This window comes from Eublepharis macularius, chromosome 8, assembly GCF_028583425.1.
Source record: "Eublepharis macularius isolate TG4126 chromosome 8, MPM_Emac_v1.0, whole genome shotgun sequence".
In the NCBI taxonomy this organism is placed as follows: domain Eukaryota; kingdom Metazoa; phylum Chordata; class Lepidosauria; order Squamata; family Eublepharidae; genus Eublepharis; species Eublepharis macularius.
The window spans coordinates 141,099,912-141,120,588 of record NC_072797.1 but is presented as its reverse complement, the minus strand read 5'-3'; the positions used below and the strand labels follow the sequence as shown (position 1 = coordinate 141,120,588).

The following is a 20,677-nucleotide window of genomic DNA, read 5'->3' as shown; positions in this document are numbered from 1 at the left end:
AGAGGTAAATATACAGCAGCATGGATTCTTCTCATATGTCCTTGGTTTGCTGATGTTACATCCAGCACTGAACAATCACACTGTGGCAACTTCCATGTTACTAAAAGAAATGTCAGAACAGGCCTTAAATATTAAGGCAAACGGCCAATCCTACAACGAGAAACAATCACACGCCACGTTTCCCAGCTAACATTAATTTCTGAGTAACAACACCTGAATAAAAACGGTGCACCGCCCACCCTGAGTGAAAGAGAATTGGGTTCCGTGTACTCCATTAGGTTCACAGCTAAACATGAATGCAATTTTATTCTTTATGAAGAACTCAAGTGGGGAGGGGAGCACCAGAGAATTAAACACACAAGAGTAGGAACAGCCTTGAGTTCTTTAACAAAATGCTTTTTTTTATTTATAACTTGTAAAGACAGAAATCAGTCCACAGCAATTCTGAAATATATCTAATCTTATTCTATGGAAAACAAACCCCTCCCCCCCCATAAAACTATTTAAGGCACTTTTATTAAAAACGTTGATGACGAGAGCTAACGTGTTCTCAAATCATCAAATGTACTTTCTATGGCAATTTGACCTGATACAAACATATGCACGCACGCACACACACACGCACACAAACCTATTTATGATGTGCACCATAAAGCTGCTTGCATAGTTTTTACAATAAAATGAATATTGTGAAGTTCAGAGAAGAGTTTACAATGTGCTTAGAATGAACGGGGTTCCGTAAGTGGAGAAGAGCCAACGATTTAAATTTCTAAAATGGCTCGTTTCTGAAAAGTGAGCCCTCCCATCTCGCAGAGTTAGGAGGTAGATTATGTTGATAACAGATTAGCGGAAGCTTCTGTTCTGTTAAACCTCAAAAGAGGCAACCAAGAAGCCCACCCTTTAACAGCATCTCTACCAGGTCCCTAGGAACTTTTCACACATTTACTATTTCTTTCTCCTAATTCCGTAACAGAAACCTCCAATTTTCTCCTCAGAGAAAATAAGCATGAAGAATAGAAGGTTCCTTTTTCAAAGTGGAGGGAGGAAAAGAGCATGCGAGAGCCCCAAACCATTGGTGGGTCATGATTTATCCGCATCTGAACAAGCCTCTAAGTTCTAAAGCGGTCTAACATTCTAGGAGTCCTCTCAAGGGACCCCTTAAGGTTCATTTCCTGAATTACTAACATGGTCTCCTCTCCAAAAACGTGTTAAGCACGTTTAAGAAGAACAAACCTCTCTCCAGCTACAGCCAAGATCACGTAATTAAGTCTCCACATTCACCAAGCATTTAGCTCAGGACACTTAAAATAAATAAAGAAGTGAATCCAACATGTCACATGCACAAGACCAAAACAGAAAAGACTACCGGCCAAAAGAAAAATGTGGTCATCCCCTCCCTGCCCTGAAATTAGTACTAGAACAAGGCACACAGGTGAGAACATCAACTTACAAAACTCATGGCTTATTCAAACAAAATTCACCCTGGAAGATTTCACTGTGAGGAAAAGGGACTGATGAAGCCAGAGAGCGAAGAGGTATTTAAAAGCGGGAACTCTTCTGTGCCTCTTTCAATCTTTAAAGAAGATTTTCATCTTCAAGCGTCAGGAGATCTCACATTCAGATAGATTCCCTGCATTTGGCGATCCTTTACTTCTCTACATACGGAGGGGAGAGGAAATACATGGGCCTGCTGCAGTCTGGGAGATGGGAGAATTTAGTGCCTCCATGGGAGACCTTTTACACATTGATCTGAAAATGCAGAAGAATTTGAGGCTGCGAATTACTGCAGCACTAAACTTGGTGCCAACTGTTTTTTGGAGGGCAGCAAAACACCAGCCAGGCTACAAACTATTACAACCTGAAAGTGAGTGGGGGGAAATGTGCTGGGGGGGGGGGCTGACCCCTCCAGAGGTAGCAGCAGCAGCCCTATCTGTAACAATAGCCGCAGCCTGGAAAAATGTCCTTCCCTCAGTTTGTCCAGGTAAACGGCAGGCTGCTTTCCTTTGGCACAGTTTCCTGTATGACTACAGTGAAAGAGGATAGAAGGCTTTGAATGGGTGTGTGTGTGCGCGCGCATGCGCGTGCGCGCGCACCCTTTTCAAAAAGGTTGAGTAGGACTAAGGAGGACAGGGCGATGTGGGTAGTGTGGCCTATGGTGAAATAGCTGAGGAATGTGGCAGCCGTGCTCCTCTAAGGCACTTTCTTGAGGTGACATGGTTTATATTGCTGCAGTGAGAGAAAGAGGGGTGGGAGAAAGCTATGGCGGAAGCCCCTTCCCCTCATCCTTGACAGGAGTTATAAAACAAGACCTGGTAAATTGCTTGCTACAAACATGGCTGACCTGGGGGAGGGCCAGTCTCTTCAAAAAGAGACTAGTGGGGGACAAACTAGACATGCTTAGTTTTAAAGAATACCACACTCCACATGGAGCGCCCAAAACGGGGAAAGAACTCCTTTCAGCATTGTTTCAGCACAGTAAAATGGCTTGGGGAAGGAAGGTAGAAGCCCACCCTATCTGCAGGAGTCCTTCTTCCTCCCACACTGCTGTGCGGCTGCAGGGAACCCGAAATGGATCTGGGAAATGTAGACCCAACTCTTTAAAAACAAGCACATCTAAGTCTGGCCTGGGGAGCTCATCATAAAAGAACAACTAAAAGAAAAACATCTAAGAATTTAAGAATCCAAGAAGAATTCTGAGGCTCTGAGATGAGGTTTTCAAGCTGATAATATAACAACATTGCAACTTCTTCCCGGGGAGAATTCTGCAAGGCAGGGGGATTGGGGGGGCACCCCATGCAAACAGCCCCTAGTTTCAAAGGCACAATGTTGCTTTTAACTCCGGTTACACACACACACACCAAACGGTTTAGATGTCGACTTAATCTCTACAGGTGTAAAGAAGGCATATTTGTGCCAACCTTTTGAGTGATTGCTGAGCCAAAGAAGGCACAGGCAACCCCCCGGGAATGGCTTATGCACAATGAAAGGCATACATTGCCCTTTTCAGTCTGGTTTAAACATTGCTGGGTCTGCAATTTATATTGACAGATGCGGTTTTATGGTGCAAGAAGGTTTTATACACTTCCCCCTCCCCCATAATATCTTAACGCTTTGCAACAATTAAAAACAAAAACAACAGCAAATTCAAGTTTTACAGAAACACACAGCAAGAAAAATTTCTTTGACATTTATACAATATTTAGGTTTTAGGTTCGTAAACATACCTGACAGAAAAGAGAGACATGGGCCCACACTTGCACTCTATTTGCCATTCCTTGGCGACAGCAAAAGGCAACTCAACATTCAAACATAAGGCGCTTGAGCAATATTGCCGTACTTATGCCAGTCAGGCTGTTTATTTATTTAATTTCCAGTGATGGAAATAAAAGGGCTTCGCTGAGTAATGGCACTGTGTAACTCAGTGGGGGGAGGCATCACTTGCCATAGGTTTACTCCCTTGTCCCTACTATAATCCACAGAGGTGGCAACAATAGGGCTCAGGGAATTCGAGGGCAGGGAGAGAAGGGGAGGGGGATTCTGAATCCCCCTGCTCTCTCCTGCCACCCAAGGTTCCCTGGCATGCTTACACAATGCACCCAAACCTTTTAAGCCATTGCTTGCTTGTTCCTGCGCAGGCCGTCATCTACAAAAGGAAAAGTACAATATCGGCACATGAAATCTTTGACCACCTCGTGCCTTCTATTCTTAGGGACTGCTGCTATGCACTTCTGCCTGTACGCTAAAAAAGTACATACTGGGAGCGCCGACAAGCTTTGAGGTGGATGTTATTTCAATACACCATTCAGCTGCTCTCAGCTTCTGTTGACCACTGCCACAGACAACAGTATAATCCCGAACACAGCCAAACCAGTGGCTGGCCATTCATTCCCACGAGATTGTCCTCCACTGGAGACCCGGCTCACTCCTTGCGCATCCTCTACGTGGTATGAGGGCAGAGCTATACATTTACAGTGTTCACATGGCAAGTCTTTATGCTCTACAGGAGCAAGAAACAGTCAAGACGAGAGCTTCTTTCTTTTAACAAGCAAGCACTGCTCTGATAAGAGTCGTCACAAGGACCACAAGGGGGGAAACCTGTCCTTCAAAACTAGCTAAACAACTTTGTCTGTAGGAACAGTTTTTTTGAATGGAACCTTCCATGTTCTATATAAGTGGAGTCAAACTACTTGCCCCGTGTAATAGCGGTGAGGACCCCATCAGAAGTGACACAGGCCACTCATGTGAATGTGCGGCTGTCAGTGTGGAAGCGAATCTTTTCATTATGTGATGCTCAGTTTTCAGCAAAAAGGCCCAAACTATTAAAATCCCCTCTGCCAGCAGAGCTGGAGGCTACTGATATGCTCTGCATGATTTTTTTTTAAAAAAATTACTATTAGACCAGAAACATCTAATTTATCTCTCTGGATGGATATATATACATATATGGGCATGTAAACTCAATACAACATTAGCAGCATTTTCCAGTCCTTCATACTGTAATTAAAGCACTGATATTTTCATAAATGTTAACCTAATTTAAAATTTAAATGGAAGGTGAGGGGAAAGAAGTGGGCCTATAATACCCTATCATTTGTCAAGCAGTAATCTTTCTCAAGCTGTGTGCAATACTCAGAAGTGGAGAGTACTGCAGTAAATATATATATGGGTATATATATATACCCATATATATATTTATCCTCCAGGAAGGTTTCCTCCATAAGCTACAGCGAAATGAATGGGAGGTGTACAAAAAAAGCATATGTAGTTCCTATTCATTTCAGTGGACTGTATCTGTCATTTCCCCAATTCCCTGAAAACAGCTGTATTTTCAAATGTTTTATGTACAGTTTCTAGACCTATAAAGGAAAAAAAAGACAGAGCTAGAAAGCTGTATATAATAAAGTTTAGGATTAAAATTCCTGCTTTGTCCCACGAAGGTAAATGCCTCAGAATGGCAACGTAAGGCATCTTTTGAGACGTCCATTGTAATAAAAACAGCAGGCACAAAATGGATGGGATGAATAGTCCCCCTGGCTAACTCTTCCAAGTCTTCTGTTATGCTTCTCAATACTAGCTTTTTGGTGACCCAACAGCCACTGTGATTTTAGTATACAACGGGAATCTTTCAGTATTCACCACCGTGTACGACAGAGTGTTCAAGCCGTCAGAATTCATAGTCTCTTTTGTGTGAGCAATTTTGTTAAACCTGCAAACAGAAAAGAGATTTCAATGTTGGGAAATTAACTGGAAAAGCAGCCTATTTATTTAGTTGTCCCCACCCCCCACCCCCAAATAAAAACAAATATTTTATGGAGTCCAATGTTCAAATGTAAACATAAAACATGGTGGATCTGCATTAGGCTCATAGAAGACTGATCCAGAATCTATATTCAGAGGAGTTAGCTGTGTTAGTCTGTAGTAGCAAAATAGTAAAGACCAGTAGCACCTTTAAGACTAACCAACTTTACTGTAGTATAAGCTTTCAAGAACCACAGCTCTCTTTGACGGTTGCATCTGATGAAGAGAGCACCTTTAAGACTAACCAACTTTACTGTAGCATAAACTTTCGAGAACCACAGCTCTTTTAGTCGAAGAGAGCTGTGGTTCTCGAAAGCTTATGCTACAGTAAAGGTGCATCTGACGAAGAGAGCTGTGGTTCTCGAAAGCTTATGCTAAAGCTGCATCTGATGAAGAGAGCTGTGGTTCTCGAAAGCTTATGCTACAGTAAAGTTGCATCTGATGAAGAGAGCTGTGCATCTGATGAAGACAGCACCTTTAAGACTAACCAACTTTACTGTAGCATAAGCTTTCGAGAACCACAGCTCTCTGCGTCAGATGCATTGATGTATCTGACAAAGAGAGCTGTGGTTCTCAAAAGCTTATGCTACTGTAAAGTTGCATCTGACAAAGAAAGCTGTGGTTCTTGAAAGCTTATGTTACAATAAAGTTGCATCTGACAAAGAGAGCTGTGGTTCTTGACAGCTTATGCTACAGTAAAGTTGATTAGTCTTAAAGGTGCTACTGTACTCTTCACTAGAATCTATTTTTTATCTTTACTGAATCCATTCGTTTAAAGATGGAACACAATTATTCAAGTTTCACAAGACTTCTTCATGAGGCAAAATTAATCAAAACTTAAAAAGCTAATTTGCGTATCCATTTCGATTTAAGTCAAAACCGAGCTCCCCGTAAGGACAGAGTGTTCATTCACAACTATTCATATCTAAAATGGATGCAAGAAGGTCTACTTTCTACAAAACAAGGGGGCTGTATTTCTCCTCATTCTGTCACTTCAAGCACTCTTCCCCCCAGCATGATTCCAAAATGAACGAAACAGGGAGAAGAACGTTTGAAGTGACAGAATGTGGGGAGGGTTGAATTCCCCTAAACTGCAAGCCCTTTCGGTTATAAACAGCAGACATTCTCCATCCTCCACCTCATATTAGATGCTAATGAGGCACAGAAGTGAAAGAGCCAACATGGCTGCCCCAACATGGCCCTTAGAGGGACCCGTAGTCCAGGTGCAGCTTTAGCATTTTGCATTTACCAATGGAATATAACTGGCTCTTTTAGGCCTGGTCTATGCATGCAGCACAATGAGGCGGCAATGAAGTGAGGGAGCACGGAGATGGTAAAATAGACCGTACCACTGCAAGGGAGGGGTTACATTGTTCAAAGTTCCCCTACGTCAATAATGTCCAGTAAGCAGAAAACTAGGTATCTTTCGCCCTCTTAATTTGTAGGGAAGTTTTGACATGGGGAAGTGCCAGAAATGTGACTCTTCCCATCTGCAGAATGAAGTGGTACAATCCATTCCAGCACCTTTCACGTATAGACCAGGCCTGAGAGAGGCAGTCAAGTGCATAATAAAGGGAAAGCTCCACAAAAGCTTCTGTTTATATGGGGAGGTGGTCACACTCCCCGGGGCTCAATCCTTGTTGAGCACTTTTTTTTCCAATAAAGAAGAAAATATGGGCAGAGCATAAAGTTAAAATCTAAAATGAAAGGAAGACTCGGTGTGTTAAGAGATGGATTCTGTACTTGTATTTGAATAAAAGGTTTCATTACAACCAGATGTTTTTCAGAGAGGGAAAGGAAACGGGGTAGAAAGAGGCTATGATTGTTGGGAAATGTTTGCATACGTGGCCAACACAGTGTAGTCAGGAGGACTGACCTTTGTGGGTTGGGCTCATTTTTGTTGTCTCTTGAATGGCGAATCATTCTGCATTTCCCAATGGCTGCATCTGGGCGGGAGATCCCCATGCCTTTAAACACCAGCCTGCAAAGGCAAACAGATTGTGATGCTGTCTTTCCTAGGACTTTCCACCATATGCTGTGGTGGAAATAAAAATACACACTTATTTTTTTACTACAGAAGTCCTGATTTAAAAACTAGATGATTTAAAAACTAGTTAACTCATAGCTGAGAGGAGATCTAAAGTGAGGACTTCTCGGGATACACACTCCCGGGGCCAAACCAGACATGATGGTGTCCTTGTGGCTGCACAGCGGGCTGCAGAGCTTTTGTCCCCCCCCCCCCGTGTCTTATCAAGTGCCAAAATGGCCACACCTATCCCCGATGGCTGTTTCAGCACGTGGAAAGGTGAGGGGGCACGGGGACAAGAGCGCAGAGCTACAGGGCCCTCGCAGTGTTTTTACATCACCTTAAAAACGGCAGTGGAATCCCCGTGGCAGCTATGAGGATGCTGCCACGTTTAGTTTGGGCCTCAGCCACTAAGCCATTAATAATTATGGGCACATTCCATCTTCATCAGGGCTTTTTTTCTGGGAAAAGAGGTGGTGGAACTCAGTGGTGGAACTCAGGACCGCACAATGACGTCACTTTGGGTCAGCTGGAACAAGGGGGGAGTTTTTTAAAGTTTAAATTGGCCTTGGCAAAAATGGTCACATGGCCGGTGGCCCCGCCCCCTGATCTTCAGACAGAGGGGAGTTTAGACTGCCCTCTGCGCCGCTGGCACGGAGGGCAATCTAAACTCCCCTCTGTCTGGAGATCAGGGGGCGGGGCCACCGGCCATGTGACCATTTTCAAGAGGTGCCGGAACTCTGTTCCACCACGTTCCCACTGAAAAAAAGCCCCGCTTCTCACCCATTTTCTAAGAGAAGAAAGGATCAAGGACAAATGCTGATGTAATATTTTATAACTTCCAGCATTAAGCCAGGAGATATCCAGCAGCTGCATTATTACACCTCAATCCAGGACACAGGTTGGGTGCTAAGACGTCTGCCCGGCTTCCAATAAAGCATGCATCTCCCTCTGTCCCCTGCTGCTTGTTTGTCAGTCCCACCTGCCAAGGCAAGAGCTATTTTAACAGCTGGTCACCTCAAGCGTGTTGGGAAACAGCTTTTTCCACCCTAGCAATAACGGACTTGAAGGCTGAGCAACATCATTTGGAACACTTACATAAATTTGTTTTTGCTTTTTAAGTTCTGGCAAGTAAATTGGTTTTATAACACTTTCCTAACTCCTTTGCCCATTTAGGACCACCCTCTGTGAACTTTAGGGATGTCCTGTCTTTTTTTAAAAAGGAGGGGGGTTTTTAAATTTAATTTTTTAATATTCTCCTTGGACTCAAGGCAGCTTACAGTGAAACAAGAAGTTGAAAGGAAAGAAATCATCAGTCCATAAGCAAAGTAAAAATAGAGTACCAATTTAAAACATACCCAAGTTTGCCAAAAACAGTTCACTGCCCACTACATGCCCTCTGAAATAAAACTGTCTTGCATGCCTTAGGAAGTGCAGGAAGGGGGTTGCCAATCTCCAGATGATTGCAGCTGATCTTTAGACAATGGAGACTAGTTTCCCTGAAGAAAATGGTTGTTTTGGAGGGTGGACTGTACGGCATTATGGCCCCCGACGACCTTCTCTGTGCAAATCCCGCCCTCCACCATCACATTTTCAGGAGTTTCCTAACCCGAAGTTGGCAACCCTAGCAGGAATTGAAGGTGACCACCTCTTGTAGGCCATTCCAGAGGGCTAGATGTACCACAGGGGAAGAAAATGTACTGCAGCTGATGTCAGAGGGACAACCTTATGAAACAGCACCACAACAATATCTGAAGAAGGTAGCTAGTGTGCATGTACAGAGTATTTTCCCTTTAACAATAACTATAGCCTGTCCTCTACAGAAACAGGGCTTCCTTCAGGGAAGCTTTTTTAAAAAAAAATTAAATAATGCTTCTCTTTCCTTACAGTATTCTAATACTACACAAAAATCTTTCTGAAATTTAAAAAAAGGGTTACAGCAATACATGATGCTGATATGCAATTGTATTTGTTCATTTTCACAATTTTTTTTCAGAGACTTGAACATTCTGATGCAACTATGGGAAAACGGCCAGGCCTTTTAAACTCTGAGTACAGATTTCCCTAGTAATAAGCTGAGATGTAAACTTTCTGGAAATTTTGGAATCATGGTCAGGGGGCGGGGGGCGGGGAGATGTTTCCCCCCACAGTATGATTCAGAAAAAAATGGAAATCTTAGAAAAAAATACTACTTGCCATATTTATTAAATATAACCAACACTGGGATGGGGGAGGAGGAGGAGACAGCAGTGCAGACTGCTGCACCCTATGCTACCCTAGGGACAATCCACAAGCGAAAGGGCCCTACGTGCTCTTCCCAGAAAGATGGGCGGCAATGTACGCCTGTGTGTCCTTCTGTCATTGTCTTCTGTCAGCAGGTGAAGGAGACATTTGTTTCATTTGGTATATCCCCAATATGCGATCCTCCCTGGTTTGTATGTATGTTTGTATGTCTACTATATGTTTTAAATTGTACTTATACATACATTTTAAATGTTATTTTAATGTTTTAAATGTTTTAATATTAGTTGTTTGCTGCCTTGGGGACCCTAATTTTGGGCTAGATGTACCACACCTTTCCTTTGGGTGGAAAGGTGGAAGATAAGCTTGTCTTCAAAAGTACTTCGCTTACTCCAAAAGTGAAAATATTTCATAGTAGGGTTGTTTTTTTTACTTCAGTGCACTTCCAAATTTCCAATTTTTCCCTTGGGGGGGGGGGGGAATGGCTTTGGAAAGAAAAAATAACAGACAAAAAAATCCCCCCTGAGTTTTTCTGGGTTTCCCCCCACCAGGCTTTCGCATCTCTAGTAGTAAATGCTAAGAAAACAGGTTTCCCCAAAAATCTGAATGAAAACATGCCGCTGCCAAAGGTTTGACCCAGACAGTAGTCAACTGGACTCTTGTTTGGTCTCCAACTCAACAAGCGGCAGCTAAGAGACAAAGAGAACAGTGACCCTGTGCGACACAAAGCATCACGCTCGACGGTCCTCAATCTTCTGCCAGCTTGGCTTGAGCGCAAGCCAGCAAGGAAAGGGACACAATATGCCAGCGACAACTCCCAGTCCTTTTTGGACACAAGCCATAGCAAGCTAAAATTTGCAGCTTAGACTGCAGCTGAAATGTGCTGTTGGTTATGTTTTTCATAATTGCCACTGGAGGAAACATAGATAAAATGGCAGGTGAGCTTTATGCGTAGGCTATGGGTGGCCAGGAGGACACCTTTGTCCTCCCCTTAGCTCAGGCTCATAGTAGCGTCTTGGCTGATTAGCTGCAGCAAGTAAGAACTGCCTCCAGGCATGGAAGCATTCGCAAAAGTTGGCGCTTTCAGACCGCAAATGACTGACAAACCCATTTGTGGATTAATTACTTGAGTGGATTTACCAGCTGCTTGGCCTAGCATCACTGTAACTGGTATCTCATGTCAGATGCAGAGATTTGGTTCCCTCCATTGGAAAACATCATATCCTTGTTGTTTCTACTTCTAGCTCCAAGGCAGGAACCAAAGTAAGAGAGCAGCATTTTAAAACAAGCACCATGTGCACAAAGCAGGCTAAAACAAGGGGAACATCAAATGATTACAAATGGAACACTTCTAACCAGTTCCCAGTCCCATTTCAGAATGGTATGAAATCCAGCACATGTACCTACAGCTGCACCGAATAACACACACACACACACACGCGCGCGCGCACACGCACACACACACGCACACATTAACACACAAACACAGACCCCACACAGAGCTGGGACACCTGTTAAAACGAATGTCTGCCCAACAATGTGTGGGAGTTTCAAGGTGCTTAAGGTTATTTTTTCCACCCTATCAGCCAAGCATGTCTTTCTCAGTGACCAAACAAGAGTTCCACGTCACTGTCCAATTAACAGGGCAACTTATTGGCATACTGCAGGCTGGCATGATGCTTGGGCACTTTGATCCTGCGAGTTTCACTTGCTTGAGGTGGATGCTAGCTGAGCGATGAGACTTAAAAAAAAATCAACGGCATGGGACTGTAAATATACTGTTCCAGTTATCTACAGCCGTGCAGTCTTGCAAGATTTCTTTTTCTGCTCCGATTCCATAAGGCTGGGACACTGACGAGTAGTACCAAAATGAAGTCTCATTCGTCTTATTCTGAAGTGTGTGTGTGTGTGTGTGTGTGTGTGTATAGGACACTTTAGTTCACCCTCATCACAATGACTGCCACTGTGCCACTCCACCCTGTTTGTAGAAACTGAATTGGAACATGTGCAATCCTACTGAAGAGATACTCCTTTAAAGCGGCATGTTACGTAAAGTAGCCCAAAATCTATCGAAGGTCATTTTGAAACGCACGGGCAGAAGACCATGGACACACAGTATTGCATTGGCCAAATCATTCTTTTCAGCTTTTTAAAGTGCAGTCCTAAGCAGAGTTATCCCTTTCTAAGCCAACAGACTTAGAAGCAGGGCTTTTTTTCAGCTGGAACGCAGTGGAACAGAGTTCCGGCACCCCTAGAAAATGATCACATGGCTGGTGGCCCCGCCCCCTGATCTCCAGACAAGAGGGGAGTTGAGATTGCCCTCTGCGCCGCTGGCGCAGAGGGCAATCTCAACTCCCCTCTTGTCTGGAGATCAGGGGGCGGGGCCACCGGCCATGTGACCCTTTTCACTGAGGATGATTTAAACTTTAAAAACCTCCCCCCTTGTTCCAGCTGACCCAAAGTGACGTCATTGTGCGGTCCTGAGTTCCACTGCCTCTTTTCCCAGAAAAAAAGCCCTGCTTAGAAGTTTGCAACTCGGCTCAGGATGACACTGTTAGTTTCCCTTGTCTGGCAGGAGGCTAAGCAATGCTGTGAATGTAACAGGAAGGAGATTCTTGGATGGATGTCAGGGTTGCCGGGACCCCTGAGAGCAACTGGCAGGGGATGGGGGGGGGACTTACTGGGTCATGGGGGCGGCTTGCTGGTGACATCATTCCTTCACTGGTGATGCGCTGACATCATTCCCCATGTGCTTCGAAATGGCATCAGTCCATCGCTGGCAGGCGCCATGGATGCTGCAGTCGCGTGCAGGTGTGTATGAATGGATGGGACGCTTCAGTTCACCCTCTTCACAACTGCCACTATGCCACTCCACCCTCATTTCTAAAAACTGGTTAAACCACCGAGTTTCCTCCCAGTGCTACACCATTCCTGGCACCTGCCCGCAAAGGGCTAAACCATAGTTTCCCTGAATGCTAGAACCTCCCCCTGGCAATACGCTGACTCCATTTCTGGGCACACAGAGACTGGCATTAGCGTGTCAGGACAGTGAATACCATTCGCAGCATTTTCTGGTCAGTCCCTGTCGGTGGTGATTTCCTGCCTTGACTGTGGAAATGGTAAGCCCAGTGGATGGGAAGGAGCTGGCATGAAACTCTGAACACCACACAGAAGAAGTCTGCACATCACTGGGCTCACAGAACAAGAGGAGCTAGAAGAGCCCTGCATCCAAAATACACGTCCCCATTTCTACTTGTAAAAACAAGCTTCCCCAACTAGCACAAGCAGCTTACAAATAGAGGCAGAAAAAGTCTTACCTGTTATAAATGTCGTCATCTTCACCTCCCCAACCCCAATAATTATTGGGAAACCCATTGATTTTTTGGAATTGCTCCTTGCTTAAGGCTGACACACCTCCAAAATACTGATTATAAGGTAACCTGGAAGAGAGACAGGGAGGTTGTTAATCATCAAGAGGAGTCTGCTGTTGCAAAGGACTGAACCTCCAGCAACAACAGTGAACCAAAGTAATGCAAACTAAAGGTAACACCAGGAATTCCAGGGAGCTGCAATTCCAAGTAACATGCCATGAACACTGGCCCCCTGGCTTCCCAACATGTGCACAGGGCCAAAAGAAGCATCCATGGAGCTATTCTCACATTAACATCCCATGTTTGAAAAATAAAAATAACCCAAGAATCAGCTCTCTGAAGGGCCAAACGACTCCTGTGCGGGAAGTTCCGTATTTAGGTTTTTTTTTTCTTACCTTACAGGTGTTTAGGGATGTGATACGTGACTGCAGCACACAGGGAAGGGGGTTTTAAGCGCTCTCGCTGCACCACTTTCCCAACTTGAAATGACCTTGGGGAGCCGCTGTTTATACCATTGAGCTAAATTTACTGTTTCTGGTTAGGAAAATGTGTGTGTGTGTGTGGGGGGGGGTCTCAAAATCTCCATCATGTGCTCCAGACCAGATCCAAATTGGCTGAACTGCATGCCTGAAAACTGTTTTTTTAACAATTTACTGAGACTGCCGAACACGAAACTCCCAGCACTCAACTGATTTGGCCCAGAGAATATAGCCCTTCCCTCCTCCTCCTTTGCAGCTGGTATTCAGGTTTAGCCCTAGAGAAGGCATCCTAGCCCAAGGGCCGGAAACATGAGTTACTAGGATCCAGGTACATGAAATTCTGGTTGTTTACAATGAACCACAATGCAATTTGGTCATAGATCCAGCGGCATTCGCCGTGTTAGTCTGCAGTAGCAAAATAGCAAAGAGTCCAGTAGCACCTTTAAGACTAACCAACTTTATTGTAGCATAAGCTTTCGAGAGCCACAGCTCTCTTCGTCAGATGCAACTTTATTGTAGCATAAGCTTTCGAGGGCCACAGCTCTCTTCGTCAGATGCAACCTGACGGCTGCATCTGACGAAGAAAGTTGTGGCTCTCGAAAGCTTATGCTACAATAAAGTTGGTTAGTCTTAAAAGTGCTACTGGACTCTTTGCTACAATACAATTTGGCTCTGAAATGATGAGGAGCTTATACCAAAAGAGGAAATGGAAATACAGCAATGTGTTTGACGTAGGATATGTCTATTCTCTACATGGCCTCAGCCACTTGAGGCTGCAGTACCAATGTGACCCACACAATGTTTAGATGGTGGCATTTAGGGTCACACCTGGAAATTAAGACTGTTGCAGAATGTTAGTGGCGAGGAGAATGGAAACTACTGCAGTGCTGGGATGGGGTGTCATACCAGTGTAGAGGTACAGTGATTTGGATCTTCCCTTAAAATAATAAATTAACTGAAAAGTCTGACAAACTCTTTGCAAACTTGATGTGGGAAGGCCTTGAATGTGCTCAGAATAAGAATCTATGATTTCTAAAAACATGAGAATGTATTAATCAGAAATGCATTGAACTTACATTGTTTCTGTGTTGTTTATATAAAATAAAGAAAACATTTTTTAAAAAGAAAAGGAATTCATTGAAAACATTTTCCCCTTCCAGATACATAAACGATATGGTAAACGGCCACCACTCGTTTCAGAACAATATTAATTATAGTGCTTGACAATGATGTTTATCCCACCCCCAGCAGCAACAGAAGATATATTTCTGGAAACATATCAGTGTTTATTTTTCCACTCTTTGTTAGACGGCCAAGTTTTCAGATAATTATCTCCCGGCCAAATAGTTAGGATCTGTTTGTTTCACCCAAACTTATAAGAACATAAGAAGAGCCCTGCTGGATCGGACCAGAGATCCATCTACCCCAGCATCCTGTCTTACCGGGTGCCTAATCAGTTACTATACAGAGCCAACAACAGGACCAAGGGTTTCCTTGATGTTGCCTGCTGGCACTGGGATTCACATGTGTACTGTCCCTGAATGTGGAGGTTCCATTTAGGCATCATGGCTAGCAGCCACCGACAGACCTGTCTTCACCTAACCTGAAACCTCCGTCACACTCTTGGACAAACTGTCAGCACCAGAGATTCCATTCAGGGGCAGAACACCACAGTTTGGGGCTTTAGGAACTTTGAAAGAAACCCACTGCCACCCCCAGGGCTTTTGGGGGGGGGGAAGAGGTGGTGGAACTCAGTGGGTTGCCCTCGGAGAAAATGGTCACATGGCTGGTGGCCCCGCCCCCTGATCTCCAGACAGAGGGGAGTTGAGATTGCCCTCCGCACCGCTCGGCGGTGCGGAGGGCACTCTAAACTCCCCTCTGTCTGGAGATCAGGGGGCGGGGCCACCAGCCATGTGACCATTTTCAAGAGGTTCCGGAACTCCGTTCCACCGCGTTCCAGCTGAAAAAAAGCCCTGCCTACCCCACTACGGGGCAGGGGCGGGGCTCAGTAGCAGAGCTTCTGCTTTGCATGCCGAAGAACACAGGTTCAGTCCCCAACATCTCCACTGAAAAGTACCAGCAGATGAAAGATCTCTCTGTTGGGTACCCCTTGCAGCGCTGCTGCCGGTTGGAGTACTAACCTTGAGTAGAGTAAGGATCTGACTCCGTATTAGGCAACAACAGGTGTTTATTTTGCTCATCAACCATAGAAGAGTAGAACTGCTGGCCAACTTCCCACTACCAAATGAAAGGTCTTTCCTCTCTCCGCCACCCTGTTACTTCCCCACCACCTCATTCTCATTCTCTCCCTTCATCCCCATTCCACGAGTCCATCCTCAGCTGATCATTTATTCCGGATTTCCGCAGGTAGAAACGCTGCTTTCCCTCTTCTCTGTTGGGGTCTTGTTTTATCCCCCTTCTATACACTTTGCTGGGGACACCCACCCAAGTAAGACCCATTCCCTGCTATTCATCCATCCTTGACATTAACGGATAACTCTTTCACAGGACTGCACGCCAGAGACATGTTACCCGTTCATCTCTTACCGAAATCCAAACTTGTCCATGGACACAGAGAGGTGCCTGGGCTGGTCGTAACACTTGTAGGTATTTCTGTCATCCATTGGAATTAGATCGACATCACTAAACACAAAGCAGTCGTAATCATATTCTTTCAAAGCTTCTACAAAGCCTATATTCAGAAGTTTCGCACGATTGAATGTTTCTTCTCCTCCCTGATGCGAGAAAAAGAAGAGGGATTCAATACCTTAAGCAAAGGCCACCCAACACTTCCCTTATCCACGGAAGCCCTGAGCCTTTACAAGCAGCAGCGCAAGCGTGCAAGGTTTGTTCTCTGCTTTTTTTTTTTTTAGTCCAGTATAAGCCAAAAATCACAACCAACTAGTTTAATCTGAAGGAAGCACAGGCTTCGAGGTCAAAGCACTTGCTGATCTTGCTTTCCCCACAGGCCTTTGTGTAGGCAGAAACACAGATGAAGCATGAACAGCGCACAATGGTGCTCTGGCACTACCAGAATTATCTCATATGCTACCCTCCATGTCACACCACTTTTTATTCCTTTTTTGATGTTGGGAGAAAGGCCAGGCCCACCCCGATGGCAGATGAGCTAGAGATCAATGGATTTGCCAAATCAAATCTGGAACGAATGAGTATAGGATACCCTAGTACAGTGATCATCAGAGACTCGGGAGCCATTATGTGGCTCTTTGACATGCCACCTGTGGCTTCTCAAGACACCATTTCACAATGTGGCACATGCCTCATGGAAGCTAAGCGGGCTCAGCCATGGTTACTACTTGGATGGGAAACCACCAAGGAAGACTAAGGTTGCTACTAGGGGTGCGCACCCGAAAAAGATTCGGGTTTACCGCTTCAAGTTTACCCAAAGTGAGAAAACAATTCAGCATAACCCGAATCCCGAAGCAGCATGCCGATCTGAATCGCTTCCGAAAGCTTTGCTTCGGGATTCCGCAGCAATGCTGGGGGCAATTCGGGAATCCTGAATCTTTCCAAAACAACCTCTGCTCATCCCTTGCCTTGAAAACCCCATGGTATTGGCATTGCTATAAATCTGTTGAAACTTAACAGCACACTATTATTATTAAAAATGTTAAGGAGTATTTTCCTTTATTAAAAAAGAAGTTACTCTTCATCATGAAACAAAAGTGTGCAATGGATCAAGAAGATTCTGTTAAGGACAGACAGAACAAATGACAGTGGATAGCACAAAATGCTACAGGCCTGCCAGCATCCTTCAAGTCTAAGTTCAGGACTGACTACAGGTTCCAATTTAGCTGAGCCTACGAGCTCCCAGTTTCACCCTGCATTGTATTCAGAGGCAATGTTACAAGCAAACAGGCTGCTGGAGGACAGATAACAGGAAATACATGGGAAAGGTTCCTTTTTAGGACAGAACGATGGTGCAGAGTTTTGAGGGCTCCATGTTAATTCTGGAACAATACTGCATGTAATCCACAGTAGATGCTAGCACAAAGCCACAAAAGATGTCTAAGGGTATCCCTTGGATGACTAAGCTGTGTAATATTATATGCTGCCAGTTGTATTCAATGGCTGTGAACTGTAAAGCCTGCTGAAAATGATCGTAACTTTGGCGAGAGTCCCACTATGCAGAGAGGGAACACTGAAAAATTCCTGTTCCAATTTGTATATGTGACCAGTCACCTCTTAATACTATACCTAATTCTGAGGACCTGGTCCCCATGAGGATAGCAAAACCAGCACGAATGTTATCAGTGCATAAAGCACAAGTCCAGCAATGTCAATGGACTTAGGAGGGTGTGACCCTACTTGGCAAACTCCTCTTTTCAGACATTCACTTGTTCAATTGCATGCTTGGTGGCACAATCAAAGAACTAGCTTGCCGGGGGTACAGCTCAGCTCACACACACTACCTATGGCTGAAAGAGTGGTTCCTCGGTGGAAGAAGCTTCCTTGGGAGGTGGTGGGCTCTCCTTCTTTGGAGGTCTTTAAGAAGAGGCTAGATGGCCATTTCTCAGCAATGCTGACTCAGTATGAACTTAGGCAGACCAGGAGAACGAGGGAAGTAAGAGATGAGCCAGTGCTTAAGGTACTGCTGATTGCTACTTTGAGGTCAAGGAGGACTTTTCCTCCAGGCCAGATTGGCCAGGGATCCTGTAGGTTTTTTGCCTTCCTCTGGGCATTGAGCAGGGGCCAGCTGTGAATTTCCACAACATGCAGGGGATTGGACTAGATGACCCTCTGAGGGTCCTTTCCAGCTCTATAAGCTTCCTATTCAAATACCCACCACTTTGGTTACATGAAATAACCCCACCTTCCCTACTGCTTGACAAAACGAGGGCCCACAAAACTGTAGTATCTGTAGAGCCCAACATGTTCTCTGACAGCCCCGCCCAGGATCCTACCAAAACCAACAATTGCAGATGGTTCTGAGGCATGCTTAACAACTTCAGTGGCAACTCAGTTTTGTGCCCAACTAGTATGCATCTAACCCACAGGGCACCTAATTTACCATTCGAAAAGATGCAAGATACCGTACGTTTGTCATACTTGAACAGACCAGCGGCTAATCTAATCCATAGCAGCCATCAGATAAGAATACAAATAAACACCATAAAGCCATCATTCAGTATTTAACTCTAGCTGGCAGACACTGAATATGCCATGCTGGAATAGACAAGAGACTCGATTTCGTATTGATTTGATTATTAATGTTGTGGTGTTAAAAGGCTGAGGTTAGATGCCTTTCTGCAAAGAGCACGTCAGTCTAATTTATTCTACAAATCTGTTTTCAATCACAACAGCCTCCTCTAGCCCTTCCGCATATTGGAGCGGAAGACGAGGATACTGCTGGTTCCCCTGCCCTAACTTTAAAAAAGTTAGATATGCACGTCAGCACATAAGAATATATTTTAAATTAACAAAGGAATTCAGCAATATGAGCATTCTGGCAGCCAGCGCAGAGTAAGCCTGCCTGTTATATATAGTTCCGTGACTCTTTCTGGAGACCTTTTTTTCTTTCATACAATCCAACCACAGAGGATGCAATTGAAGGAAAGACAGGAGGGGCTGGCGGGGTACAGGGGCTTTTTAATCCTTTCCTCTTGCACCGTCTTCCCTCTGGGAAAAGATACAACTCAAGGAGCTTAATATGTACCAGCACTTTTGAAGGCATACATGGCTCTCATAATACTATACGGTTCCCCGATCTGGTTCCTGAGCCCAATAGAACAACTTGACAAGCTACAGTTAACCATCTTCCGGAAAATACTTGGCTCTACCACCATGTATAGCCTCCACAGTCATACGACTTGAATTGGGCCTTCCAAAAATCTCAACTCTGATCTGGAAAGCCAGAGTCAGTTTCAACTACAGACGGCAAAACTCCGAAGATCTTCCCGTCTTCACTAAATCTGCAGCCCAAGAGCACTGCTGGTCAAGGTGGAACAAAACTGTGGACATGGAAATGAGCCAATTAGGTTTATGGGCCCCAAGAGCCTTAACTGGGAAAAGATGAGAACTACTTATAGGGAAGCTGCTAAAGCAGGACTGGGGCTCCCTTCTAAAAGATGCGGCATGAAAATGCTCCCCGTTCTACATCGGAATTAAAATATCCTACCCAGTTCAACCAGCCTCATTGCCTCAGTATGCTCGTAGTCCCAAAACTGAGGCGATCATACACAGCTGCACGTTGCAACACACGGCCGACAGCGCAGATGAAGGGCTGCTTCCTCAGGATCCCATCGGATCAACGCTTCTGCAGCTGCCCTTTGGCTGAAGTTGACTCGTTATCCCATATTTTCTTTCACTGTTCAAAGCATGAACTAGCCAGAGAGATTCTTTTAAAAATGGCAACATTTTCTTTAACTGTTATTTTTAATTCTTAAACTTTGTTAGAGTGTATGGCTTATGGGCTGTTAAGCTGAATAAACTGAAACTGAGCTGAACAATTTCCCACTAGGGAAAAAGATACAACTTGTACCCTTTCCCCAACAGCCCAAGGGAAAATGGTTTTAAAGTCCATCTTTCCACACCAGTTGTCTTAAAAGTGCAGCTTCCGTAGCTGGACTGAGAAAGGAAAAGGAAAAGGAAACGGAAAGGATAGAGGTTCCATTGTAACCTCTGGGTCGTTTGCCACTTCAAAGGAAAATTGCTGACCGGGGACTCTTACACTAACAAGGCAATCCCAAGAAGGGTGCAACTCTCTCCTGAATTGTACACTAGCACTTGTTCAATGGGAGGCTGCAAAAAAAGAAAGTTAAAACAAGACGAACAAGAACTAATACAAAAAGAGCTCACAAAATTACATGTGAGAAAGTGGACCATTTAGTTCTGCTCTGTTCGATGCTTAAGTGTATCAGTGTCATGTGGACGGGCAGCGACAGTGACTTGGGAGCGACCTGTGGCTCTTCTAACCACTGTTTCCCAATACGGCACCTGCTTCATGTTTCAGAAAACAGGGCTTACTGAGAAATGGTGTGGCTTGTGGTTGACAGGAAGTTCCCGCCTTGAGGCAGTAAGAAGTTGAGAAGTTGAGCCTCCCTGAAGTGCAGGATACATGCCAGGGACGGAAGTAAATGTGGCCGCTTTGGTTTATGGTAACTGTGAATGTGGCTCTCTGTGAGCTGTGGAGTGAGTACCACTGTTGGAGAGTCACATTCTAAGCAAGGCAAGACTGAAATGAAACATCTGAGTGAAACTGGGTTTTCCTAGAAAGAAAACACTGCGGTCAAACATTCCAC

General features: G+C 44.6%; 1 protein-coding gene across 1 annotated transcript in view; it reads right to left on the bottom strand.

Moving 5' to 3' along the window:
* Window positions 1–380: 380 nt before the first annotated feature.
* The window catches only part of B4GALT1 (beta-1,4-galactosyltransferase 1), a 76,666-nt gene continuing 56,369 nt past the window's right edge, over window positions 381–20,677 (bottom strand). The window contains exons 3-6 of the mRNA XM_054986121.1: window positions 15,963–16,150; window positions 12,883–13,005; window positions 7,175–7,279; window positions 381–5,206 (exon numbers count right to left, since the gene is read on the bottom strand). Coding sequence (XP_054842096.1) covers window positions 5,071–5,206; window positions 7,175–7,279; window positions 12,883–13,005; window positions 15,963–16,150 — 552 coding nt within the window. The 3' untranslated portion in view covers window positions 381–5,070. The remainder of the gene's footprint in view (window positions 5,207–7,174; window positions 7,280–12,882; window positions 13,006–15,962; window positions 16,151–20,677) is intronic.